This window comes from Phocoena sinus, chromosome 6 (assembly GCF_008692025.1).
Source record: "Phocoena sinus isolate mPhoSin1 chromosome 6, mPhoSin1.pri, whole genome shotgun sequence".
NCBI classification, from domain to species: domain Eukaryota; kingdom Metazoa; phylum Chordata; class Mammalia; order Artiodactyla; family Phocoenidae; genus Phocoena; species Phocoena sinus.
Genome location: NC_045768.1, coordinates 4936004 through 4963168, shown reverse-complemented (window position 1 = coordinate 4963168; position 27165 = coordinate 4936004). Strand labels below are relative to the sequence as shown.

The 27165-nt window shown below is 47.6% G+C and overlaps 1 protein-coding gene across 1 annotated transcript; it reads left to right on the top strand.

Annotated features, from left to right (window-relative positions):
- Nucleotides 1-348: 348 nt before the first annotated feature.
- Nucleotides 349-26690, top strand: PRRT1B (proline rich transmembrane protein 1B). The gene is made up of 4 exons (XM_032635263.1): nt 349-481; nt 21211-21674; nt 22441-22584; nt 23731-26690. Exons 1-4 carry the CDS (start codon nt 349-351, stop codon nt 23878-23880), a joined length of 891 nt encoding a protein of 296 aa, XP_032491154.1. The 3' UTR covers nt 23881-26690.
- The last annotated feature ends 475 nt before the right edge of the window (nt 26691-27165 follow it).

The following is a 27165-nucleotide window of genomic DNA, read 5'->3' as shown; positions in this document are numbered from 1 at the left end:
GTTTTAAAATCCAGGAGATTTCATATGACAATCTGTATTTCTGGCTTGTCTTGCTGGGCAAAATAAAAGGGAGGATTCGACAACTCGGATCCCCAAGGCCTTTCCTGGCCACAGATGCATCCAGCCATGCTCTCCGGCTTGCCCCAGTCTCCCCCTGCCCTTTCCCAGTTGGGCCTGGGCTGCTTCCCTCCTCCCACCCGCCTCCAACTCGGCTTCCTCCCCGGGGGGCCGTCGGGCGCGGGTCCTGCCGAGGCGGCCAGGCTGGCGGGCGCCCGCAGGTTCGGGCCCCAGCGCCGGGGCGCGCGTGGAGCCGCCTGTTGACACAGCCGCGGGCAATCCAGGCGGTCAATGATTAACCGGCCGCGCTGCCGGCACCAGGAAACCCGAGCCGCCCGCGAAAGCGGAGCCGGGCCCGACGGCGGCGGCGGGAGGCGCCGGGCGCGGGAGGCGTGCAGCCCAGCTGGTCTCGCCATGGACGCAGGTAAGAGCGGCGGGCCCGGTGCGCGCTCCCGGGGGTCCCGTCCCCCGGGGAAGGCGAGGGCGACCCCGCCCCGAGCCCCGAAGCTGGCCTGCCCTGGGACGCCTCTCTCTCCCACCCGGAACTGAGGGGCCCGGAGGCCGCTGCGGGGAGTTTGGGCACCTTGGCCGCAGCCCCCTTCGCCGGGGAGGGGCAGCCCTCGGGCGGGCAGCAGATGCCCGGCAGTGGCGATGTGGGGGGCACGTTCCCTCCCTCCCCCACGCCCCGTCCTTCCTCTAATGACTGTTCACCGGACAAAGGTGGTGAACGGGCTAGGCTGCAGTCCTTGGAGCGGGGAAGGGGGCCACCCTGGCAAGGGGGCCAGAGACTGGGCCAGGGAGGGAGAGAGAACCGGGAAGAGACGGCAGGAGATCCCGCAGACTGAATCGGGGACCGAGAGAGGCGGGGCGGGGGCCGGGGGCGTGCTAGGTAGCTGGGCAGACGGGGTGCGGGGCGCGGGGAGGCTCAGCCCGGCAACTCCGGCGGCCCGCGGCGCAGCCAGCCCTGGGCGGGGCGGGGGGCGGTGAACTGAGACCCCGGCCTTGCCCTCGGGAGTCCCAGGCTGGCCGGGCAGGGGGTGGTGGTGACGGCGGCGGGACCCGGAGCGGCGGGCGGTGCGGAGTCCGCCTGACCCACCGCCCCCGCGAACCTGGGGCGGGGCGCACCTAGATTTCTTGTGCAAGGGGCTCCCGAGGGGTTGCTGCTGCGAATGGGGACCGGCCCCGCCTGACTCATCTGTCGCCAGCACCCCGGGCCCTCGAGCACCTCCCACTAAGCTCCCGGCCCCCCTTTCCGACTGGAATGTCCCGCCGAGGCTCGGGTGTCGAGAACCCGAGAACCCGAGGCCATGGCCGGGCAGCACCGCCAGCAAATTTATTTATTCTGCAGCCCTATCTCCGCGTCATCGGGCCAGGTGTTTACCCAGGCGGCCCGGGTAGCTGCGGTTTTTGTTATGATAACTGGGGCAGGGGCTCGGCGTCTCCCCGGGGCACTCCCGTGCCAGCAACCAAGGGAGCGCCTCCTAGGCTCAGGTTACCTGCTGGGAGCCTCAGTTCTCTCACCTGTGAAACGGGATAATAAGACACACCTGAGGCTGACCTGAGCTACTGTAAGGAAGCTCAGAACAGAGCATGTGTCCACTGTTACTATTTTTATTATTTTATTTTAATTAATTTATTTTTGGCTGCCTTGGGTCTTTGTTGCTGCCCGCGGGCTTTCGCTAGAGCGGGGGCTACTCTTCGTTGCGGTGCCCAGGCTTCTTATTGCGGTGGCTTCTCCTGCTGCGGAGTACGGGCTCTAGGCGCGCGGGCTTCAGTAGTTGTGGCTCGCGGGCTCTAGAGCGCAGGCTCAGTAGTTGTGGTGCACGGGCTTAGCTGCTCCGCGGCATGTGGAATCTTCCCGGACCAGGGCTCGAACCCGTGTCCCCTGCGTTGGCAGGTGGATTCTTCACTACTGCGCCACCAGGGAAGTCCCTGTTATTATTTTTAAATGATGGTTACTATTATTATTCTCATTTACAGGTGAGGAAAGGGAGACGTGGAGAGTTTGTCTCTAAGGTCGCAGAGCCAGGGTTCACAGGGTGGCAAAGCTGGCTCAGGGTTAATGCAGATGTCATGTCTGTTCCTCAGGGCCTGGCACCCGATAAATGCTTCAAAATGGTAGCTGCAGTTCCGAGCACTATCCCTGCTATTCCCTCGGACATCTTAGTGGCAAAGCTTCATCCACTTAGCAGCCCCACAGGCACCTGACCCTGTTGAAATCATGGTATTTTTGTGGGGTTTGTGTAGAGAATTCTTTTTTTTTTTTTTAAGTATAGTTGATTTGAAGTATAGTTGATTTCCAGTGTTGTGTTAGTTTCAGGTGTACAGCAAAGTGATTCAGTTATGTATATATTCTTTTTCAGATTCTTTTCCATTATAGGTTATTATAAGGTATTGAATATAGTTCCCTGTGCTCTACAGTAGGTCCTTGTTGTTTATCTATTTCATATATAGTAGTTTGTAGCTGTTAATCCCAAGCTCCTAATTTATCCCCCATCCCATTCCCCTTTGGTAACCATACATTTGTTTTCTGTGTCTGTGAGTCTGTTACTGTCTTGTAAACAAGTTCATTTGTATCAGTTTTTTAGATTCCACCTGTGAGTGATATCACATATTTGTCTTTCTCTGTCTGACTGACTGCACTCAGTGTGATCATCTCTCGGTCCGTCCAGAATTGTATTTCTGAGCCTGGAACACTAGTCCACAGGAGTCGCCCAGTGGAAACGTGTGGGATTGAATGGCTGGCGGCTGGGTGCCTCTGCCTAGCTGCACATTCAGAGGGTGGTTTGGGGGCTTTGTGTACCAAGGGTGGTGGATTTTGGCTGAGAGCTTCATAAGTAGGTCAGCCAGTGGCCCCTGGGCTTAGAGGAAGGCCCTCTAGCGTAGACAGCAAACACGACGTCTCATTTCCCCCCACAATGTTCCTTTTGTTCTTGCTGCCTTATTTGAAAACTCCAGCCCTTGGCTGGGTTGGTGAGGTTGGGAGCTGCCCTGGTGTCTCCCGCAGGGATGTTTAGGCCACACCCACCCTCCAATAGATCAGCAACCCTGAAGCCCCCCCCCCCCACGGAGGTCCTCTTGGAAGAGCCCAGCTCTCTGGATCAAACTCAGAAGTCGCAAACCTTGCTGACGTTACGTGTGATCTCATTCCTCATTGGCTTTGGTTTCCCCCACTTCTCACCGATTCCCCAAACTGGCCGGAACACCCTTCCGGTTTCTCATCTCCCAGCCGCTTCCTAACCTCAGATGACGGTAGCCAGGGTTAGCGGAGCACCCAAGCACTGTACGTGCGTACACTCATTTCTCCCCACAATAACCCCGAGAAGTGGTGACGTCCCCCTTTTAAGGGTGAGGAAGCAGCCCGGGCAGTCTGGCCCCTGAGCTCCAGCCGCTGATCATGACCCAGAACCTCAGCCCAGGGACTTCCCTGGCGGTCCAGTGCTTAGGACTTGGTGCTTTCACTGCTGGGGCCCCGGGTTCAATCCCTGGTCGGGGAACTAAGATCCTGCATGCTGCGTGGCATGGCCAAAAAAAAAAGAACCTCATCCCACATCCACCAGGCCAGCTCTGCCCTGGGCACTGAGAGGGGAGAGAAGAGAGATCTGATCTGCCCTGTTGCTCTTGTCAGCTCCCTTCCCCTCCTCCCCCCGGATGCTGCCAGGCCCGGTGCACCGCCTCCGTACTGCCCAGGTCCGTCGTTTTGGCTGCGTTGGGTCTTCATTGCTGCGTGCAGGCTTTCTCTAGTTGTGGCGAGCGGGGGCTACTCTCCATTGTGGTGTGCGGGCTTCTCATTGCGGTGGCATCTCTTGTTGTGGAGCACGGGCTCTAGGCGTCTGGGCTTCATTAGTTGTGGCTCGCGGGCTCTAGAGTGCAGGCTCAGTAGTTGAGTAGTTGTGGCGCACGGGCTTAGTTTCTCCGCAGCATGTGGGATCTTCCCGGACCAGGGCTCGAACCGGCGTCCCCTGCATTGGCAGGCGGATTCTTAACCACTGTGCCAGGAGGAAAGCCCAATATTTTCAACTTTTGATGGGTTTCTCAGGAGGTAACCCCATTGTGAGTCGAGGAAGATCTGTACCCTCAACACTTGGGTTTTAAACAGCCCCCATTTATTACTGCACAGCCTGGTGTGACTGGGCTGGGTGCCTGTGGCTTGAGTTTCTCCTGAAGTTGTAGCCAAGTCATCAGCCGGGGTGCAGTCACCTCAAGACTCAGCAGAGGCTGAAAGGCTGCCTGCAAACGCACTCACCTGGTTGTTGGCAGGTTTCGGTGCCTCCTGGGTTGCTGGCTAGGGCCTCAGTGTCCTGTTGCGTCACGTGGGCCCCTCCCACCATGGTTCACTTCCTCCTGGAGTTGCCAGAGACAGAGCAATTGACAGGAAGCCATGATCTTTTTAAAACCCAATCTTGGGACTTCCCTGGTGGTGCAGTGGGTAAGCCTCCACACTCCCAACACAGGGGGCCTTGGGTTCGATCCCTGGTCGGGGAACTAGATCCCGCATGTGGCAGCTGAGACCCGGTGAAGCCAAAATAAATAAATAAACGAATAAATAAATAAAATATTAAAAGAAAAAGCACCTAATCTCAGAAGTGACCCCATACCTGCTGCCATAGTCTCTTCATTAGAAGTCACGCACGGAATTCCCTGGGGGTCCAGTGTTAGGACTCTCACTGCCGAGGGTGCAGGTTTGATCCCTGGTCAGGGAACTGAGATACCACAAGCCGAGCAACATGGCCAAAAAAAGAAAAGTCACGCAGTAAAAAAGTCATGCAGTCCGGGACACTCAAGGGGAGAGAATTACACGTCAGGAGGCAGGGAGCATAGAGCCGCCTCTGCAGACATATTCCAGTGTGGGTACAGCACAACTGCTTTATCCGTTCATCTGGTTGTGGACTTTTGAGGTTGTTTGCAGTTCGGGTCTACTGCAAACAGTTTCTATACAAATTTGTGTGGTTCTATATTTTTATTTCCCTTGAGTAAACACCTAGGAGTGGAATAGCCGAATCTTATGGTATATGTATATTTAACTTCTTAGGAAATTGTCAGACTGTTTCCCAGAGTGGTTTTTACTATTTTATTTTCCTACTTGCAGCGTTTGTTTACGTCCTTACCAAACGTGCTAAGGTTAGCTTGGTTGGTTTTGTTTTTAATTTTAGCCGTTCTAATGGATGTGTAGTGATAACTCGTTTTAATTGGCATTTCTAATTTTCATGGCATTTCTGATGACTAAAGACATGGAGCATCTTTTTATGTGCTTATTGGCCATTTGAGTGTCTGTTGTGGTGAAGTAGACAGATATTTCGTCCACTTTCTTATTGGGATATTTGACTTAGTATTGAGTTTAAGAGGTCTTTAGGGAGGCCTCTGAGAGAAGAACAAAAGGGCCTGCTGGCTGGGAACCTGAGGGCAGCCTGGATACCTCAGCATGGGTGTAGTCAGGGAGGCGCTGCTCAGAACCGCCAGGACAGGCACTGGACAAGTTCTGACGACCGGGTGGCTTCCAGCAAGGGGCCTCCCCTCCCTGAACCTCAGTTCCCCCCCTCCCCTTGACAACAGGGCTGGTAATCCCTGTTTCATAGCATCAGGAGGTTTCGATGAGATGGCCCCACGCCTGAGGCTGGGCACATGGTAAATGCTCAGTAAAGTGGGCTACTGTTATTGTTTTCATTATTCTAATTGAGAGTGCTTAAGAGCCTGGGCTCTGGAGCCAGACAGCCTGGATTCACACTCTGGCTCTCCCTCTTCCTAGCTGGGTGACCTTGGGCAAGTCACTTTGCCTCTCGGGCTACAGTTTCCTCCTCTGTCTACTGGAACTAATAATCGCTTTATATAGTGTTGATACAACTCCTTTGTCTGATGTATGTGTTATATTTTCTCCCACTCTGTGATGTGACTTTGTATTTCTTAGTGATGTCTTTTGAAGAAAGTTTTTTATTTTGAAGTCCAGTATATGCATTTTTTTCTCCTATGGATCATGCTTTTGGTGTCATACATAGTATTTGTTTATCTAGTCTAAGGTCACAAAGATATTCTCCTATATTTTTTCCAGAAGTTTTATAGTTTTAGGTGTTACATTTGGGTTTATGATGTATTTTAGTTAATTTCTGTGTATGTTGTGAGGAAAGAGTCAATATTCACTTTTTTCCCACAAAGATAGCCAGTTGCTCTTACACCAGTTATTAAAAAGACTTTCCTTTCCCCATTTGGCAAAAATCAACTGACCAAATAGATATGTGCGTCTGTTTTGATACTCTACTATTTTAGTGCTACATTGATGTATGTGTCTATCATTTCATTAATATGAACTGTCTCGTTTATTGTAGATTTAGAATAAGCCTTGAAATCAGGTAAAGTCCTCCAGTTTTGTTTTTTTAAAGAATGTCCTTTTTATTTATTTTATTTTTCTAAAAGCCAAGCATTTATTTTAATAAGCATGCATGGTTAATATTTTTTTTAAGATTTTTTTGATGTGGACCATTTTTTAAAAATTAATTTATTTATATTTATTTTTGGCTGTGTTGGGTCTTCGTTTCTGTGCAAGGGCTTTCTCCAGTTGCGGCGAGCGGGGGCCACTCTTTAACGCGGTGCACGGGCCTCTCACTGTCGCGGCCTCTCCCATTGCGGAGCACAGGCTCCAGATGCGCAGGGTCAGTAGTTGTGGCCCAAGGGCTTAGTTGCTCCGCGGCATGTGGGACCTTCCCAGACCAGGGCTCGAACCTGTGTCCCCTGCATTGGCAGGCAGATTCTTAACCACTGCGTCACCAGGGAAGCCCCATGGCTAATATTTTTAAAGTGAATTTAGTGCTTTACAACAGTTAGAAAGCTTTCTGTTTAGACAGAAAACTTTCCCCAACTTCTTTACAATTATTTCAAAAGGATTACATGAATTTATTATACTCTGTCCTGTGTTTCATCCTCTTATATTACGATAATGCTAATATTTTATGCTAATTCTTACTGAACTTCGATAATCTATGTCATATTTGAAAAGTTAGAATTACACCTTCTGGAAATCTTCAAATAGTTACAATCACTGAGAACATTATTCTCACATGTCCATTTTAAGAAGAATTTTAAGGAAAAAGAAGTCTTCCCCACTAATCCCTCCATTCCTCACACCATCATTTATAACATATTTTTTCACCTGCTTGGAATCGAGAATTATGTGGTCAGCCCCAAATCCTTCCTACCTAAAATACTCTTTCATCCTTTAAAGAGTTTTTTGTTTATTTTTTTAAACGTTTATTTTTTTTTTTGGCCGCGCTGTGCAGCTTGCGGGATCTTAGTTTCCCAACCAGGGATCAAATCCGTGTCCTTGGCAGGGAACTCCCCAGATATTTTTTCCTTGCGATGAGAACTCCCAGGATCCACTCTCTTAACAACTTTCATAAATAACATTTAGCAGTGTTAATTTATCATGTTGTACATTACATCTCTAGTACCCATCTTATAACTGGAAATATTTTTTATAATTTTATCTTATAACTGGAAATTTGTACTTTTTAAAATAAATTTTGGCTGTGCGGCTTGTGGGATCTTAGTTCCCCAACGAGGGATCCAACCCGCCCCCTTGGCAGTGAAAGCACGGAGTCCTAACCATTGGACTGCCAGGGAATCCCCTGTTTTTAAATTTTTTTAAGCCATTAAAAAAAATTGAAGTATAGTTAAATTACAATATTGTGTTAGTTTCAAGTGTACAGCAAAGTGATATATATATATATATATGTATACCCTTTTCCAGATTCTTTTCAATTATAGGTTATTACAAGATATTGAATATAGTTCCCTGTGCTGTACAGTAGGATCTTGTTTATCTCTTTTATATATAGTATTATAGTTTGTATCTGCTAATCCCAAACTCCTTATTTATCCCTCCCTCCCCCCTTTCCCCTTTGGTAACCATAAGTTTGTTTTCTATGTGTGTGTCTGTTTCTGTTTTGCAAATAAGTTCCTTTGTATAATATTTTAGATTCTGCATGTAAGAAATATCATCTGATGTTTGTCTTTCTCTGTCTGACTTACTTCACTTAGTATGATCATCTCTAGGTCCATACATGTTGCAGCAAATGGCATTACTTCATTCTGTCTCTCTCTTTTTCTTTTTTGGTTGAGTAGTATTCCATTGTGTGTGTGTGTGTGTGTGTGTATTACACACACATACATATATATATACACATACATATATATATACACCACATCTTCTTTAACTCTGACTTTTTTTTTTTCTTTTTTGGCTGTGTTGGATCTCTGTTGCCGCGCGCGGGCTTTCTCTAGTTGTGGCGAGCAGGGGCTACTCCTCGTTGCGGTGCGCGGGCTTCTCATTGCGGTGCCTTCTCTTGCTGCGGAGCACGGGCTCTAGGCGCCCGGGCTTTGCCTATTTTACCTGATATAAAAAGAGCCACTCCAGACTTTTTTGCTTACTGTTTATCTGGCATATTTTTTTCCACCCATTTACTTTCAGCTGTCTGTGTCTTTATATTTAAAGTTTATCTATTGTAGGTTGCTTGTAAGTCTTGGTTTTTATTCATTATATCAATCTCTGCATTTTAACTGGAAAGTTTAGACCATCAACATTTAAAGTAATTATTGATATGGTCGCATTGAAGTATATAATTTTATTACTGTTTTCTCTTTGCCTCTGTTTTGTTCCTCTGGTTTCCATCTCTTCCACTCCCGTGCTGTGCCCCACTCCCTACCTTTTTTGGGTATGACTTAAATATTTTCTAGTATTCCATTTTATCTCTTGGTGTTATGGCTGCATATCTTCATGTTGTTTTTTTTTTTTTTTTTTTTTTTTTTTTTTTGCAGTACGCGGGCCTCTCACTGTTGTGGCCTCTCCCGCCGTGGAGCACAGGCTCCGGACACACAGGCCCAGCGGCCATGGCTCACGGGCCCAGCCGCTCCGCGGCATGTGGGATCTTCCAGGACCGGGGCACAAACCCGTGTCCCCTGCATCGGCAGGCGGACTCTCAACCACTGCGCCACCAGGGAAGCCCTTCATGTTGTTTTTTTAGTGGTTGCTCTAGGGGTTAAAATACATACCTAACTTTTCATAGTCTAGTTTGAGTTAGTATTGTATCACTTCCAGTAAAATGTAGAACCTTGTAACCTTAGAGGTCTCTTTACCCTCATGCCCATCCATTTATAAGCTTAATAAGTGTTATAGTTTTCACGTGTAATACATCTGTACACGTTGCAAACTCATCATAAAATCTTATAATTTTGGCCTTCCACCGGCATATATTAGAGGATTTAAGAGGAAAAAATTATCTTTTATATTCACCCCAATAATTATACATCTGTGGTTCTTCCTTTATTTCTGAAGTTTCAAGTTTACCTCTGGTATTATTTCTTTTCAGCCCAAAGAACTTCTTTTAGCCTTTCTGTTAACAGAAGTTCTCTGGCAAGGAATTCTCTTAGTTTTCTTTCATCTGAGAATGACTTTATTTTACCTGTGGTAGGCAGAGCTCTAAAGATGACACCGAGGTTTCCCTTCCCTAGTTATTCAATCAAACACTAATATAGGTACTGCTGTGAAGGGATTTTACAGATGGAATTGAAGTCTCAAGTCAGTTGATCTTAAAATACAGAGAGTTTTTTCTGGGTGGGCCTGACCTAATCAGGCGAGCCCTTTAAAAGCAGAAATATCTCTCTACCTGGTAGTAGAAGGGAAGACAGGGAATTTTGAAGCATGAGAGGGATCTGATGTGCATCCCTGGCTTTAATGATCGAAATAGTCACATGGGAAGGATGGTGGGCAGCCTCTGGGAGCAGAGAACCTCAGACCCACAGAACTGGAATTTGCCAACAACCTGAACGAGCTTGCATATAGATTCTTCCTTAGAGCTCCAGGTAAGAGCCCACTCCAACTGATACCTTGATGTTGGCCTGGTAAGACCCTGAGTTGAGTCAGCCTGGACTTCTGACCTACAGAACTGTGAGTTAGTACATGAGCATTTTGGTAATTTTTCCCCATTAAGAAAATTGTTGTAAAATACACATAACGTAAAATTTATCATCTTAACAATTTTTAAGTGTACAGTCCAGTGGTACTAAATGCATTTACACTGTTGTGTAACCATCACCACCATCCGTCTCCATAATTTCCTTCATCTTTCCACGCTGAAACTCTCTACCCATTAAATAATGTCTCCATTCCACACCCCACCCCCCCGGCTATCCCAGTTCCTGGTAACCACCATTCCCCCGTCTGTCTCTGAGTTTGACACCTCTAAGGACCTCAGACAGTGGAATCATACAATATTTGCTTTTTTGTCCCTGGCTTATTTCACTTAGAGTAACACCCTTAAGTTTCCTCCTTGTTGTCATAATTTCCTTCCTTTTAAAGGCTGAATAATATTCCATTGTATGGACAGATCACACTTTGCTTATCCATTCATCTGTTGGTAGACACTTGGGTTGCTTCCACCTTTTAGTTTTTGTGAATGGTGCTGCTATGAACATGGGTGTATAAATATCTCTTAAAGCTCCTGCTTTCAGTTCTTCTGGGTATATACCCAGAAGTGGAATTATTGGTTAATGTGGAAATTCTATTTTTATTTATTTATTTATTTAAAACATTAATTTTTTTATTTAGCCGCACCATGAGGCTTGTGGGATCTTAGTTTCCCGACCAGGGATTGAACTCGGGCCACAGCAGTGAAAGGGCCGAATCCTAACCACTGGACTGCCAGAGAATTCCCTGGAAATATTCTATTTTTAATTTTTTGTGGAATTGCCATATGGCTGCACCATTTTACATTCCCACCAACAGTGCACAAGGGCTCTGATTTCTCCACATCCTAGCCTCTGGGTTTTATTTATTTATTTATCTATCTATCTGTCTATTTATTTATTGTTGCTGTACACGGGCCTCTCACCGTTGTGGCCTCTCCTGCTGCAGAGCACAGGCTCTGGACGCACAGGCTCAGCGGCCATGGCTCACGGGCCCAGCCGCTCCGCGGCATGTGGGATCCTCCCGGACCGGGGCACGAACCCGTGTCCCCTGCATCGGCAGGCGGACTCTCAACCACTGCGCCATCAGGGAAGCCCGCTTTTATTTATTTTTTGATTGTAGTCATTATATGGATGTGAGGTGGATGGGTGTTGTAAGCCACTATATTTATGATAATTTGTTAGACAGCAATAGAAAATGAATACATGCCTTTATTCCTGAAGGACATTTCCTTTATGTTTTATTTTATTTTTATTTTTTGGAGCCTCGTGGCATGTGGTACCTTAATTCCCCAACCAGGGGTCAAACCCGCCCTCCCCTGCTCTGGAAGCACAGAGTCTTAACCACTGGACTACCAGGGAAGTCCTTGAAGGACATTTCCTTTAGATGTCGATTTCTGGGTGGATCCACTGTCTTCTGACCTCGGGTCGTCTCTTGACTATCTATGGAGATTCAAATTGTTGTCCCCCTGTATATAACGTGTCATTTTTCTCTGCCTGTTTTCAAGGCTTTGTTGTTATCCTTGGTTTGGAGAAGTTTTATGGTGATGCATCTGGGTGGTTTGCTCCCACAGAGTGCCTGTTCTGGATTTTCTGAGTTTTATGAATCTGTCTTTCACCACATTTAGGAAGTTAGCAGCCATTATTACTTCAAATATATTTTTCCTAAAATCTGTCCTGGGGGGCTTCCCTGGTGGCGCAGTGGTTGAGAGTCCGCCTGTGATGCAGGGGACATGGGTTCGTGCCCCGGTCCGGGAAGATCCCACATGCCGCAGAGCAGCTGGGCCCGTGAGCCATGGCAGCTGAGCCTGTGCGTCCAGAGCCTGTGCTCCGCAATGGGAGAGGCCACAACAGTGAGAGGCCCGCGTACCACAAAAAAAAAAAAAAAAAAAAAAAAATCTGTCCTGGGACTTGACTGGCACATGGAGTGAAGACCTTCTTGTGTTACCACACGGGTCCCTGAGGCACTATGCTTTTTTTTTTTTTTTTTCCTTCACTTTCATCTGTTTGTTGGATGGGTGCTTCTTCAAGTTCACTGACTTTTTTCCCCTGTCACCTCCATTTTGATATTGAGACCAATCAGTGAATTAAAAAAAAAAATTCAGTGTAAAGCAATTATACCCCAATAAAGATGTTAAAAAAAAATTCAGATACTATGTGTTTTAGCTGAAAATTTCCAGTTGGTTCCTTTTGTTTCCCATCAAACTTTCTAATTCTTTATTGAGAGCTTTTCTCAAGTGTGTTTATCTTTCCTCATGGAGCCTAGTTATAACAGCCGTTTTTTCTGATAATTCCAACGTCTAGGTCATCTCCAGGTGGACATATGTTGATTGTCTCTTCCCTTGAGGACTGGTCACGTTTTCCTAGTTCTTTGTGTGGTGAATGATTTTGGAATTGTGTGCTGTACATTGTGAATATTATGTTGTGTAGGTTCTCAGTCCTGTTATAATTCCCTGGAAAGTCTTGGTATGTTTTGTTTTAGTAGGCAGTCAACCTTGGTAGTTTCAGATCACTAGTTGTTTCACCTTGTATGAGTAGCATTTCCAATCTTGGTCCAGTTTTCTGTTTTTGTATTGAGGTACAATTGCCATAACATTACATTAATATCAGGTGTACAATGTAATGATTTGATATTTGCATATATTGTGTAATGATCACCACAATAAGTCCAGTTAACATCTATGACCATAATAGTTAGAAAAATTGTTTTCTTGTGATGAGAACTTTCAAGAACCACTCTTCTAGCTGCTTTCAAATATGCAATACAGTATTTCTTTTTAAGGTTTTTTGTTTTGTTTTTTGGCTGTGTTGGGTCTTTGTTGCTGCGTGCAGGCTTTCTCTAGTTGTGGCGAGCGGGGGCTACTCTTCGTTGCAGTGTGCGGGCTGAGACATTGCTGTGGCCTCTCTTTGTTGTGGAGCACGGGCTCTAGGCGTGTGGGCTTCAGTAGTTGTGGCACACAGGCTCAGTAGTTGTGGCTCACGGGCTCTAGAGTGTAGGCTCAGTAGTGGTGGTGCGTGGGCTTAGTTGCTCCATGGCATGTGGGATCTTCCTGGACTAGGGATCGAACCTGTGTCCCCTGCATTGGCAGGCAAATTCTTATCCACCACGTCACCAGCGAAGTCCCAACAATACAGTATTATTAACTATAGTCACCATGCTGTACACTACATCCCCAGGACTTATTTATTTTATAACTGAGTTTGTACCTTTTGACGCCCTTCACTCATTTTGCCCACCTCCATCCCCACTTCAGGCAACCACCAATCTGTTCTCTATATCCATGAACTCAGGTTTTTTATTTTTTAATTTTGTTTTCAGATTTCACATGTAAGTGAGATCATGCAGTATTTGTCTTTTTCTGTCTGACCTATTTCACTTAGCGTAATGCTCTCAAGGTCCATCCCTGTTGTTGCAAATAGCAAGATTTCATTCTGCTGAATAATATTCTATTGTGTGTGTGTCTAGGTATATACCATTTTCTTTATCTGTTCATCCATCGGTGGACACTTAGGTTGTTTCCACGTCTTAGCTATTGAAAATAATGCTGCAATGAACGTGTGAGTGCATATAGCTTTTTGAGTTAGTGTTTTCGTTTCCTTCAGATAAATACCCAGAAGTGGAATTGCTGGGTCATATAGTAGTTCTATTTTTAATTTTTTCAGGAATCTCCATACTGTTTTCCATAGTGGTGGCGCCAGTTTATGTTCCCACCAGCAGTGCACAAGGGTTCCATTTTTTCCACCTCCTCACCAACACTTGTTATTTCTTTTTGATGATAGCCATTCTAACAGGTGTGGGGTGATATTGTGGTTTTGATTTGCATTTCCCTGATTGAGCATCTCTTCATGTACCTGTTGGCCCCCCTTATGTCTTTGGAAAAATGTCTGCTCAGATCCTCTGTCCAGTTTTTTTTTTTAAATTAATTTATTTATTTGGCTGTGGCAGGTCTTAGTCGTGGCACACGGGATCTTAGTTGCAGCATGCAGGCTCTTAGTTGCAGCATGCTTGTGGGATCTAGTTCCCTGACCACGGATCGAACCTGGGCTCCCTGCATTGGGAGCGTGGAGTCTTAACCACTGGACCACCAGGGAAGACCCCTCTGCCCAATTTTTTTTTTTTTTTTTTTTTTGCGGTATATGGGCCTCTCACTGTTGTGGCCTCTCCCGTTGCGGAGCACAGGCTCCGGACGCGCAGGCTCAGTGGCCATGGCTCACGGGCCCAGCCGCTCCGCGGCATGTGGGATCTTCCCGGATCGGGATACGAACCCGTGTCCCCTGCATCGGCAGGCGGACTCCCAACCACTGCGCCACCAGGGAAGCCCCCAATTTTTAATTGTGGGTTTATTTTTTGCTATTGAGTTTTATGAGTTTTTTATATACTTTGGATATCAACCTGTTATCAAATATATGATCTGCAAATATTTTCTCCCATTCAGTAGGTTGCCAATTCATTTTGTTGATGGTTTCCTTTGCTGTGCAGAAACTTTTTAGTTTGATGTAATCCCAACTTGGGTGTTTTTGCTTTTGTTGCCTTTGCTTTTGGCTTCAAATCTAAAAAAATCATTGTCAAGACTGATGTCGAGAATCTTACTGCCTATGTTTTCTTTTGGGAGTTTTATGGTTTCAGGTCTTACACTCAAGTCTTTAAACAATTTTGAGTTAATTTGGGGATATGGTGTAAGATAGTGCTCCAGTTTCATTCTTTTGCATGTGGCTGTCCAATTTTCCCAACACCATTTATTGAAGAGACTGTCCTTTCCCCATTGTGTATTCTTGGCTCCTTTGTCGTAAATTAATTCATGATATATATGTTGGTTTACTTCTGAGCTTTTTCTTCTTTGACATTCATCTGTGTGTCTGTTTTTATGCCAATACCATACTGTTTTGATTAGTGTAGCTTTGTAATATAGTTTGAAATTGGGGAGCATGATGCCTCCAGCTTTGTTCTTCTTTCTCAAGATTGCTTCGGCTATTGGAGGTCTTTTGTGGTTCCATACAAATTTTAGGATTGTTTCTCCTATTTCTGTGAGAAATGCTGTTGGAATTTTGATAGGAGTTGCACTGAACCTGTAGATTGCTTTGGGTAGTATGGGTATTTTAACAACATTAATTCTTCCAATCCATGAGCACAGACTATCTTTTATTTGTCTTCTTCAATTTCTTTCACTGAGGGCTTATTGTTTTCAGTGTACAGATCTTTCATCTGCTTGGTTAAATTTATTCCTGAGTATCCTATTTGATAGGTATTTTATTCTATTTGATAACGGGATTATTTTCTTAATTTCTCTTGTAGTTTGCTATTAGTGTATAGAAATGCAACAGAGTTTTGTATATTGAATTCATATTCTGCAACTTTACTGAATTCATTTATTAATTCTAAAGGTTTTTTGGTGGAGTTTTTAGAGTTTTCTATACATAATATCATGTCATCTAAAATAGTGACAGTTTTACTTCTTCTTTTCCAATTTGGATTCCTTCTATTTCTTTTTCTTGTCTGATTGCTGTGGCTAGGACTTCCAATACTCTGTTGAATAAAAGTGGTGAGAGTGAGCACCCTTGTCTTGTTCCTGATCTTAAAGCAAAAGCTTTTCAGTTTTTTTTTCTTTTACCATTAATATGACATTGGCTGTGAGCTTATCGTACGTGACCTTTATTATTATGTTGAGATACATTTCTGCTATACCCACTTTGTTGAGTGTTTTTATCATATATAGATATTGAATTGTCAAATGCTTTATCAACATCTATTGAGATGATCATATGATGTTTGTTCTTCATTTTGTTTATGTGGTATACCACATTGATTTTTTTGCAGTTGTTGAATCATCCTTGCATCTCTGTAATAAATTCTATTTGATGATGATGTATGACTCTTTTAATGTATTGTTGAATTTTGTTTGCTAATATTTTTTGTTGAGAATTTTTATGTCTATGTTTATCAGGGATATTGGTCTGTAATTTTCTGTGGCATCCTTTTCTGGTTTTGATATCAAGGTAATGCTGGCTTCATAAAATGTGTTTGGAAGTGTTTCTGCCTCTTCTACATTTTTGGTAGAGTTTGAGGATTGGTATTAATTCTTTGAATGTTTGGTAGCCATCTGGTCCTGGATTTCTGTTTGCTGGGAGGTTTTTGATTACTGATTCAGTCTCCTAGTAATCAGTCTGTTCAGATATTCTTTCTTATGATTCAGTGTTGGCAGATTGTATGTGTCTAGGAATTTATGTTTTCTAGGTTGGCAAATTTGTTGGCATGTAATTTTTCATAGTAGTCTCTTATGAGGCTTTGTATTTCTGTGGTATTGGTGGTATTGTGTCCTCTTTCATTTTTTATGTTATTTATTTGAATCTTCTCTTTTTTTCTTAGTCTACTAAAGATTTGTCCATTTTATCTTTTCAAAGAACCAGCTCTTAGTTTCTTTAATATTTTCTATTGTCTTTTTAATCTCTATTTTATTTATCTCCACTCTGATCTTTGTTATTTCCTAACTTCTGCTAGCTTTGGGCTTCATTTTTTCTAGTTCCTTGAGGTATAGAGTGTTTTTTAGAGATTTCTGATGTTGTATAGGCATTTATTGTTATGAACTTTCCTCCTAGAACTGCTTTTGATGCATTGCATAGGTTTTGGTATGTTCTATCCATTTTCATTTGTCTGGAGGTATTTATTTATTTATTGGCTGCACTGGGTCTTCGTTGCTGTGCGCAGGCCTTCTCTAGTTGTGGTGAGTGGGGGCTACTCTTCGTTGCTGTGCCCGGGCTCTCTCTTGTGGCTTCTCTTGTTGCAGAGCGTGGGCTCTAAGCACACAGGCTTCAGCAGTTGTGGCGTGTGGGCTCAGTAGCTGTGGCGCATGGGCCCAGCTGCTCTGTGGCATGTGGGATCCTCCCAGACCAGGGATTGAACCCATGTCCCCTACATTGGCAGATGGACTCCTAACCACTGCACCACCAGGGAAGTCCCTGAAGGTATTTTTTATAATTTCCCTTTTGATTTCTTCTTTGACGCATTGGTTGTTCAGTAGCATGTTGTTTAATCTCCGTATTTGTGAATTTTCCAGTTTTCTTTTTGTAACTCATTTCTGGTTTCATACAATTGTGGTTGGCAAAGATGCTTGATATGATTTCAATCTTCTTAAATTTATAAAGCTTACTTTGTGGCCTACCATTATTTATCCTGGAGAATGTTCCATGTGCATTTGATGAGAACGTGTGTTGTTTCTTTTGAATCGAATATTCTGTATATATCTGTTGAGTTTATCTGGTCTAACATGTCCTTTAAGGTTGCTGTTTCCTTATTGATTTTTTCTTTTTTGTTTGGATGATTTTCCCATTGATGTAAGGTGGGTATTAAAGTCCACTATTATTGTATTGCTGTCGATTTCTTTCTTTAGGTCTGTTATTATTTGCTTTTATGTTTAGGTGCTTCTATGTTGGTTGCATAAATATTTACTAATGTTGTATCTTGTTGGATTTGACCCCTTTATCATTTTGTAATGCTCTTCTTTGTCTCTTTATTACAGTCTTTGTTTTATAGTCTCTTTTTGTTATATAAGTAGAGCTACCCCAGGCTTTTTGGCTTCCTTTTGCATTGAATATGTTTTTCTGTTCCTTCATTTTCAGTCTGTGTGTGTGCTTACATATGAAGTGAATCTCCCGTAGACGGCATATAGATGGATCTTTTTATCCATTCAGCCACTCTGTCTTTTGGAGAATTTAGTCCATTTACCTTTAAAGTAATTGATAGGTATGCACTTATTGCCATTTTGTTCATCGTTTTCTGGCTTTTTTAGTGGTCCATTTTTTTTTTTTAAAAAAGGAATTTTGCCTTTAAAAAAATTATTTATTTATGGCTCGTTTCTGTGCAAGGGCTTTCTCTAGTTGCGGCAAGTGGGGGCCACTCCTCATCGTGGTGGTGCGCGGGCCTCTCACTGTCGTGGCTTCTCTTGTTGCGGAGCACAGGCTCCAGATGCGCAGGCTCAGTAATTGTGGCTCACGGGGCTAGTTGCTCCGTGGCATGTGGGATCTTCCCAGACCAGACCAGGGCTCGAACCTGTGTCCCCTGCATTGGCAGGCAGATTCTCAACGACTGCACCACCAGGGAAGCCCTAGCGGTCCAGATTTTAAAGTCTTTCTTATGCTGGTCTAGGTCTGTCCCCTACACATGCAGCTTGGGGGTGAGTCTAAGACTTTTGTGGATCCATTCTAAGATGACTAACCATTCCAGTTTGCCTGGGACTAAGGGGTTTGCCTGGATGCGAGATTTTCAGTAGTAAACCTGGGGAAGTCCTGGGCAAGCTGATATACATTGGTCACCCCAGTGCACATACAAAACTAGGGGATCCCCCTATGAAGCTACTTCCTCTCTAGGATTTCCCCACTATTTCCACTCTGCAGGGGCCCTTTCCTGGTTCCTCTGGCTAGAATGACAGTTTCCGGTGGAGTTTTAGCTGCTCATTCTGGTGCTCTACCACGTGGCTCTGTGACTGGAGCTTTGAGCCTCAAGGGAAATGAGAGGAAAAAAATGGGAAATTCACCCCCTTTATGGTCACTTCTGCGTTCTGACTGCACTCCACGATCTGCTTGCTTTTGTTCACTTTTCAGGGTCTTTGGGTAGTTTCTTCTGTATTTTGTCTAGCGTTTTTAGTAGTGATCAGCAGGAGAGAGAGGCTTTAAAAAGCTGGTAAAATATATGTAAGAGTTACCATTTTAACCATTTATAAGTTCAGTTCAGAGGCATTAAGTACATTAATGTTGTTGTGCAACCATCACCACCGTCCACCTCCAGAATGTTTTCATCATTGCAAACTGAAACTCTGTCCCCATTAAACACAAACTCTCATCCCTCACCAGCCCCGGTAATGTGGATAGATGTAGGTTTTTATTTTTTAATTTTTTAAAACATCTTTATTGGGGTATAATTGCTTTACGATGGTGTGTTAGTTTCTGCTTTATAACAAAGTGAATCAGTTATACATATACATATGTTCCCATATCTCTTCCCTCTTGCATCTCCCTCCCTCCCACCCTCCCTATCCCACCCCTCCAGGCGGTCACAAAGCACCGAGCTGATCTCCCTGTGCTATGCGGCTGCTTCCCACTAGCTATTTACCTTAGTTTGTTAGTGTATATATGTCCATGCCTCTCTCTCGCCCTGTCACAGCTCACCCTTCCCCCTCCCCATATCCTCAAGTCCGTTCTCCAGTAGGTCTGTGTCTTTATTCCTGTCTTACCCCTAGGTTCTTCATGACATTTTTTTTTTCTTAGATTCCATATATATGTGTTAGCATACGGTATTTGTCTTTCTCTTTCTGACTTACTTCACTCTGTATGACAGACTCTAAGTCTATCCACCTCATTACAAATAGCTCAATTTCATTTCTTTTTATGGCTGGGTAATATTCCATTGTATATATGTGCCACATCTTTATCCATTCATCCGATGATGGGCACTTAGGTTGTTTCCATCTCCGGGCTATTGTAAATAGAGCTGCAATGAACATTTTGGTACATGACTCTTTTTGAATTTTGGTTTTCTTAGGGTATATGCCCAGTAGTGGGATTGCTGGGTCGTATGGTAGTTCTATTTGTAGTTTTTAAAGGAACCTCCATACTGTTCTCCACAGTGGCTGAGCCAATTCACGTTCCCACCAGCAGTGCAAGAGGGTTCCCTTTTCTCCACACCCTCTCCAGCATTTATTGTTTCTAGATTTTTTGATGATGGCCATTCTGACCGGTGTGAGATGATATCTCATTGTAGTTTTGATTTGCATTTCTCTAATGATTAATGATGTTGAGCATTCTTTCATGTGTTTGTTGGCAGTCTGTATATCTTCTTTGGAGAAATGTCTATTTAGGTCTTCTGCCCGAGATGTAGGTTTTTAAAGCCTCTGTGTGCAAGATGTTTGTTAATGATCCATTGGCCAAAGCAAGTCACATGGCCAAGTCCGGATTCAAGGGGTAGAGAAACAGAGGGAACAGCATGGGTAGAGGTGTGGAGGCACGAACACCAGATGGGTGTGTAGGAGATGCCCTGAGTGAGACCCTGCCTGCTGGAAGAAGAGGGTGGGGAGCTCTCAGGGGCTCAGTACTCCCTGCCGTTGGGGATCCCTCCCCTAAGGATTCCTAGCCTCTGACTCCGCCCACCAGCTGTATGGGAGGTGGAGGTGGGGGGAAGGATGGGAGGGGGATTTCAGCAAGGCTTCTCCACCCTCACCAGCACTGTCGCTCTCATGTCTGATTTACTTAATTCTCTGCCTTCTATAACCCTTCAAGACACTTAGGAAATGAACCTCAAAAGCCACGCCCTGGGCTGTCTGTCCCTGCTGTGGGTCCTTGAATGCCCACCCAGGTCTAGGGGGTCTGCCCCAGGACCCTTCCAGGCTGTTCCTCCAGGACCTACCTGAGGCCTAGAGGTGCTCAGCTGGTCAGAACTGCTCTTAGGAGGTGCGGGGGGACCTTCAGGAGTTGCTGGGACAAGGGTGCCTCCAGAGTTTATGGTACGGATGCTGGAGGCCAGGACCAGGGAGGGAAGGCAGCTGGGCAGCTGAGGGCCTCTGAGCGCCCTCCGAGCTGCTGGGTGGGCTGCTCTCCGCCCACTGCTCCTGGCCTCTCCCTGCCCCTCCCCCACCCCATTCCTGTTTCTGTTCCTTCTCTGCCTCAGAGGGCACTTGGCACTTAGTGACCTCCTGCCTCTTTGAAGTCACTCGCTTGGCTGGGGTCCGACCACTCCAGAGCCGAGAACCTGATTGGTCAGCTAATCTCCTCAGGCCAGCCCCCATTGGACGGTGTCTCAGCACAGCCTATGAGGGGGCTGCCCTGGGCTGAAGCTTCTTCTGGGTTCAATCGGCTGCGGCAGCAGGACTGTGGGGACAGGGCCACCTCCCAGCAGGGGCAGTCTGGACGAGGGGCTGGCAGGTGTGGGCAAGGCCTGCCTTCCATCCCAGCCGGCCATACGTACTGGCTGTGTGATCACCAGGAAGGCACCTCACCTCTCTGAGCCTTAGTTTTCTTGTCCTATTGTTGCACTTCGGGTAAAAATTCAAGGGCCCAGCTTGGAGAAGCCTGAGTGCGGGGTTCACCAGGGGTCAGGATCGGCACGGTCATTGTGACTTTCTCCTTGGAGGCGCTGTGTTCTGGGGTTTGGGGGGAGGACTCCCACCTGGCCCGGCAGCCTCTTGGGGGCTCACCACCCCTGCCATTTCTTCCCAGGAGCGGACGCGAAAGGGGGCGGCAGCCCCGAGGACGCCGGGAGCGCCGCGCGCCCCGCGCGCCCCGAGCTCCCGCAGCTCCCTCGCCGCCCGCAGCTCCTGGAGGAGGACGGAGGGCCCAACGAGGAAGCGGCCGCGGACGGAGGCAGCGCCTCGGCGCCGGAGGGCACCCCCGGCGACTCCCCGGCCGAGGCCTCCGCGACGACCCCTGACCAGGCCCAGGCCGCGGGCGACGCCCGGCAGCCGCCCAAGGCGGCGGCCGGCGGGGTCCCCAACATCGGCTTCGTGGGCGAGCCCCCGCCCTACGCACCGCCCGACCCCAAGGCCACGCACCTGCTCTACCCGCCGCCCTTCCCGCAGCCCGTGCTCTTCCCGCCCGCGCCCTCCGCCTCCGCCCTGTACCCCCCGCCCGCGCCGCTCTTCCCCGCGCCCACTGCGCAGCCACTCTTCGCTCCCTTCCCGGTGGTGAGTCAGACCGACCGCGGGCGCCGCCCCCCTCCCTCCTCCCCCCCCTCGCCCCTCCCTCCTCCCCCCTCGCACCTCCCTCCGTCCCTCCCTCCCTGGGCTAGAGAGTTTGGCGCACAGGAGGTGAGAGGTCACCACAAGCAGCCGGCAGGGGATGCTTCTGTGCCCAGGGGAGCAGTAGAAAAGGGCTCCCTCAGCTTGGGGATTGGGCGGGAGTGGGAGGCTTCCCAGCAGTGGGGGCATTTGAGCTGGGTTCTACGGGATGAATAGGAGAGTTGAGGCAGAGGAGAGAAGGAGGGCACAGCACAGGCGTGCAGGGGGCCAAGGTCGGTGTCTTCTGGCAATGACGGTGGTTGGTTCAGCTTAGTGGGGAGGGGAGGATAGGAAGGTGGGATCCACCGTGAGGGTCCCCAGGGCCTTTGGTAGGAGATGACTTAATTAGATTTTTAGGAAAAAACAAAACAAATAAAACACTGGCTGCCTGTGGAGGATAGCTTCGAGGTCCCTCCTGGTGGGGACCCAGTGGGGACATGGAGATACTGGTGGCTGGACCCTGGACTGAGCACTTTGTAGAGGGCAGAACCCTGAGACTCCTGGGGGCTGAGTGACAGGCTGGGGGTGCCGAGGGAGTGGGCAGAAGGGGGGCCTTGACCCCTGGGCGACCCGCAGCCTCACTGGGTGGGGCTTGGCAGTGGGTGGAGTGACGGGTCCACTGCTGTCGCAGGCTGCGTGCTCCCTAACCACGCCGTGGCCTCTGCCCTCACAGTACAACAGCCCCGTGGCCGGTGTGCCAGCCCCGGCCACGGTGGAACACAGGCCCCTGCCCAAGGACTACATGGTCGAGTCCGTGCTGGTGACCCTCTTCTGCTGCCTGCTTACCGGGCTCATTGCCGTCGTCTACTCCCACGAGGTAGGTGGGCGTGGGGCGTCCTCGGTACAGCCCTCCCAGCCTGCAGCCACTAGGGCCCAGGTGGGGTCCACACAGCCCCTTCCCCAGCAACTGGGCCCCTGGTGTTTCCCCCTGAGAAGGGTGGCAGGATTGGGAAATCAGTGCCCAGTTGTCTGTGCGGTCCTCGCCCTCTCCTCGGCTGTCTCTGCTCCCTGTCACTCAGGATCTGCCCTAGAATATTCAACTGAAACAATTCACACTGAAGGTGTGGATGATTAAGGCCCAAGGAACTGCCCGTCCGCTGGGGGCTTGTGTTTAATCGGGTGGAGACTGCCATCCATCCATCCACTCACTTCTACCCATCCACCTCCATCTGTCTGTCTAGCTATCTGTCTGTCTGTTCAGCCACTACCCACCCATCCATCCACCATCTCTCTAGTCTCCATCTATTCATCCATCCATCCACCCCTCTGTTCATCCATTAATGCACCCATCTGTCTATTCGTCCAACCACCTATCCCTGTCCATCCGTCCATCCATCCATCCACCCACCCAACATCTCCATAACACTCTTTATCTTCCTCCGTCCCTCCCTCCTGATCGTTTCTGACCATTGCCAGGCAAGAGGTTAGACCCTGGGGACTTAGCACGATGCCAATGTGCGGACATGCTAATAGAGTAGGAAGGCCCTGGGGCTTTTGCTTAAGGCTGACCTGGTGACAGCCCTGACCTCCCTCCATGGTCAAGCTCCCCCGTCATAAGCAAGACAGGACTGTGGGGAGAAAGACGCTCTCAGGACAGCTCAGAGGCGGGACTCCGGAGGCTGCTTGCCTGCCTGTCAATTCTGGCTTCACCACCAGCTGTGTGGCCCTAGGGTGGGTCACTTAACCTCTCTGAGCCTTCGTTTCCTCATCTTCAAAGTGGGGACAACGATGACACCAAACTCGGGGTTGTTGTGAGGATCGTAGGCGATGGGACGGAGGGTGTGGATCTGGGTCAGGCCCGTGGCCAGAGCCCAGGAGCCGGCAGCCGCCACCCCCATCGCTGGGAAGGGCCCTGACCGCTTCACGGGGTCAGCTGTCCAGTCTGCGCACTGGGGCCGGGCCCGATGGTGCCTCCGGGAGGGAGTGGGGACTCTGTGTCCGCTCACCCCCCATCTCGTTGCAGACTCGTGCGGCCCTGGGCAGGGGCGACCTGGCCCAGGCTGAGGAGGCCTCGCGCAAGGCCCGCTCGCTGGTACTCTTCAGCCTGCTTTTTGGGGTCTTCGTGTCCACCAGCTGGGTCATCTACGTGGTGGTAGCGCTCTACCTGCCCTGAGGGCAGGTGGCTCCTTCGGGGACGTCAGGACACCCGGGGACTCCTGACCTGGCCAGACTCTTTCTGCGGACTTGGATCCCTGCTGGTGGCCATCTGTCACCTAGAGGGGACCTGGGCAGGCTCAGAAGAAGACGGGCTTTGCAGCCTTCAGCGCACTCATGGCTGGGCCTCTGCGCCTGCAGGTGGCCTCAGGCAGTGTCCTAGCCCGAGGTGGCCCCAGGGCCCAGGCCCAGCTGTGCTACAGGGGCCTGAGGTCTCTTCCTGGCACTGTGCTGGCAGTGCCCCCATGCCCCTGGCCTTCACTTGACCCCTGAGAGACCAGCAGAGGGACCAGTGCCCTCACTGCCCTCGGAGCCATCTGGAAGGACATTGCCACCTCTGGCCTCCCCATCGCCCAGCCCAGCCCTGGGATTGCAGGGCAGAGCTGCTGGGCTTTCTTTCTCCCTGTTGAGGAGTTGAGAGGAGCGGCCTTCTCTCTCCTGGGTCGCTCCCGGCCAGTCGTGCTGCGTCCCAGCCCCGTCTCGGGGGGCAGGCTCTCTCCTGATGACCCCGTGTCCAGAAACCAAGGCCACGACGTCCGGTCAGTAAACGAACAGCAACACCCTGGGCAGAGCGTCTCATTGCCGCGTCGGGGCTGTTGCTCGCCCTGGGTCACTTTAGGGTGAGCGGGACGCCTCTGTCCACAGCTGGGCCCTGGGGCTCCCACGCCGGCCCCTCTGAGATGCTGGGGTTTGCCCAGTCTGTGCAGCGCGGTGTCTGACTTGTGCACGTGGTGGTGGAGCTGCTGGGTACCCATGGTGGGAATTTCTGTAGCGTCTTTCGCGGGCCAAAGGTGATGAGAGAGGAAGGAAATCCATCTGCATCTAGAGAGGAGGAAGGGGGCCCCCTGGCTGAGCCGTAAAAGATTGACAGCTCAAGTTAAATCAGGTGTTTTCTGAGCACTGACCAGGTCTGGGAGCTGAAACAGGACGACAACCCATCTCGGCCCTCGAAATGCTCCAGGGGCTGGAGATATGGGGGTGCGGGAGTAGGTGGTGAGGAGTGATGGTGCTTGGAGCCCGAGAGGTGGCCTCATGGTCTAGGACGTGGGGTGGCCCAGAATCAGGATATCAAACCCTAAAATGCATGATTGCCGCAAAAAAGCAGGAAGCTGTACTTTAGGGGTCCGTAGATGCCAAGAAGCACTTGGTAGACCCCAACTGCCATAGCTCTTCCTGTTACTAAACTCTTACCTAAGATCAGAATAGAAAGAAGCCATCTAGACCAGTGTGCCTTGAACTTGAAAGTACATTATGAGACACCTGGGAAATCTTATTAAAATGCAGATCCTGGTTCAGTAAGTAGGGCCTGAGAGCCTGCATTTCTCATGAGCTCCCAGGTGCCGCTGAAGCTGGTAGATGCACCAACGGCATATGGTGTGTTAAGTGGGAAATTACTAAACCACTGTCACCAGGACCGAGCCATGGGTGCCCCCTAGAGTCTCTGTTCAACATTGTTTTGAGGTTCTAGCTAATGTAAGACACAGCACAATGGAATTTGTAGTGTGGAAACTAGAAGAGACAAAATGATGCTCTAGCTAGGATATCCAAGAGTCAATGAAAAAACCAAAGTAAGAGAACTCAGAAGTGACTGGATACAAAGTATACAATAGTCAATAGCAACATTCAGGTAAAAGTGGAAGAACTTTAAAATTCCACTCGCAGTAGTGATAAAAACAGTAAAACCTAGGAATAAACTTAACAGCAAAGACCCAGATCCAGATGAAGAGAATTATTTTATTTTATTTTTTTGGAAGGAAAGTGCGTGTATTGTAAGGTACAAGGAGTCCGGGACAGCCAGTGCACAAAAAGGCCCAAACTTCTCTAAAAACAGCAAAGAACAAAATATCTGGATAGGAAGATGTAGTATCATGAAAATATCTATAGCCTTCTTAAGTAAACAGATGTAATGAACTTCCAACAAGAAAGCCAAGCTTTTAAAACTGAGAAAGATGTTTTTAAACATTAATGTGGAAGGAAAATGTGCAAAAACTGCTAATAATTTTTCAAAGTTTAATGAGGGAGGACTTTCTTCACCAGATTTTGAAACTTACGATAAAGCTACAATAAACAAGGCACAGTATGGCTTTGCCACAGAGATGGATCAGTGAAAGACAAAGTCCAGAAAACATTCCAAGTATATATGGGACATTAATATCTGACCAAAATGGCATTTTAATGGAGTGAGTCAGGGAGGGCAGAGTTGGCGCTCCGGTTGGAAAAATAATTATTCTTCTCCTATTGTATGTAAAAATAAATTCCAGATGGATTTAAGAGCTAAGTAGTGTGAAATAAAGCTCTACCAATCGTAGATGAAAGCTTAGGGGAATATTTGTATAACTTCAGGGTGTTAGGCAGTATGGAAGGGGAGACCTCCTAAAATCTGGAATTCCATATACGAGACAGAGATGGATTTGAGTTCTGTGTATAAGGGAAGTACACACTTAAACTGTGAGATGATTTTTACTTATCAGATTGGGAAAAAATTAGAAAGATTGATTCTAGAGGTGGCAAAGGCCTGACCCTCTCATTTATTACTGGTAGATGTGTATTGCTACCATCTTCATGGAAAGTAGGCTAATGGTAGCTTCTAGTAATACGTGTACCACATATTAATATGCATGTAAGTGCAAAGAACAGTCTAGAAGGATATATTGCAAACTGCTGAGAGCGTCTGCCTTTGGGGAAGGACTGGTACTAGGAGGGTTTGTGCCGAATTTTAAAATATGGGTGTATTCATGTGTTGTGTAATTAAAAAATAACTGGAAAAAATGTGCATGTCTTTTGACCCAGTAATTCCAGTTTCAGGATTCCCAGGAGTGAAGAAGGAAGTCCATTTCGACAGACGTGTGTCAGTGTTGTGGCTAAAGGGCCATGAAGGACAGGCGACTGGGGCAAATCTGGAATGAGAGCTCTGATTACATTAGGGCGCACCCTGATTTCAGAGGTGCTCAGATGTGTGTCTTAGAATCACTCCGGTGTGGCCTAGAGGTGTTTGGCCTCGGAGAGTGGTAAAGAAAGGCTCTCCTGAGGAAGTTGTGAGTGTGTAAGATAAAGTTTCAATCAGATGCTGCCAATCCAAAGTGGTTGCATCATTTTGCATTCCCACCAGCAACGGACGGGAGTCCAGTTGTTCCACAAACTCGTCAATCCCTGGTGTTTGAGTGCTTCTGGTCGTTAAAACTGTAGTGGTATTTCACTGTGGCTTTAATTTGCATTTTTCTGACGAATTCTATTGAGCTTTTTA

Bases quoted from the DNA above. Each gene is read 5' to 3' on its own strand.
- PRRT1B (XM_032635263.1), top strand. From the start codon at position 349: ATGATTAACCGGCCGCGCTGCCGGCACCAGGAAACCCGAGCCGCCCGC. The intron at 482-21,210 runs GTAAGAGCGGCG...ATTTCTTCCCAG, and splicing joins TGGTCTCGCCATGGACGCAG to GAGCGGACGCGAAAGGGGGC. The intron at 21,675-22,440 runs GTGAGTCAGACC...CTGCCCTCACAG, and splicing joins TCTTCGCTCCCTTCCCGGTG to TACAACAGCCCCGTGGCCGG.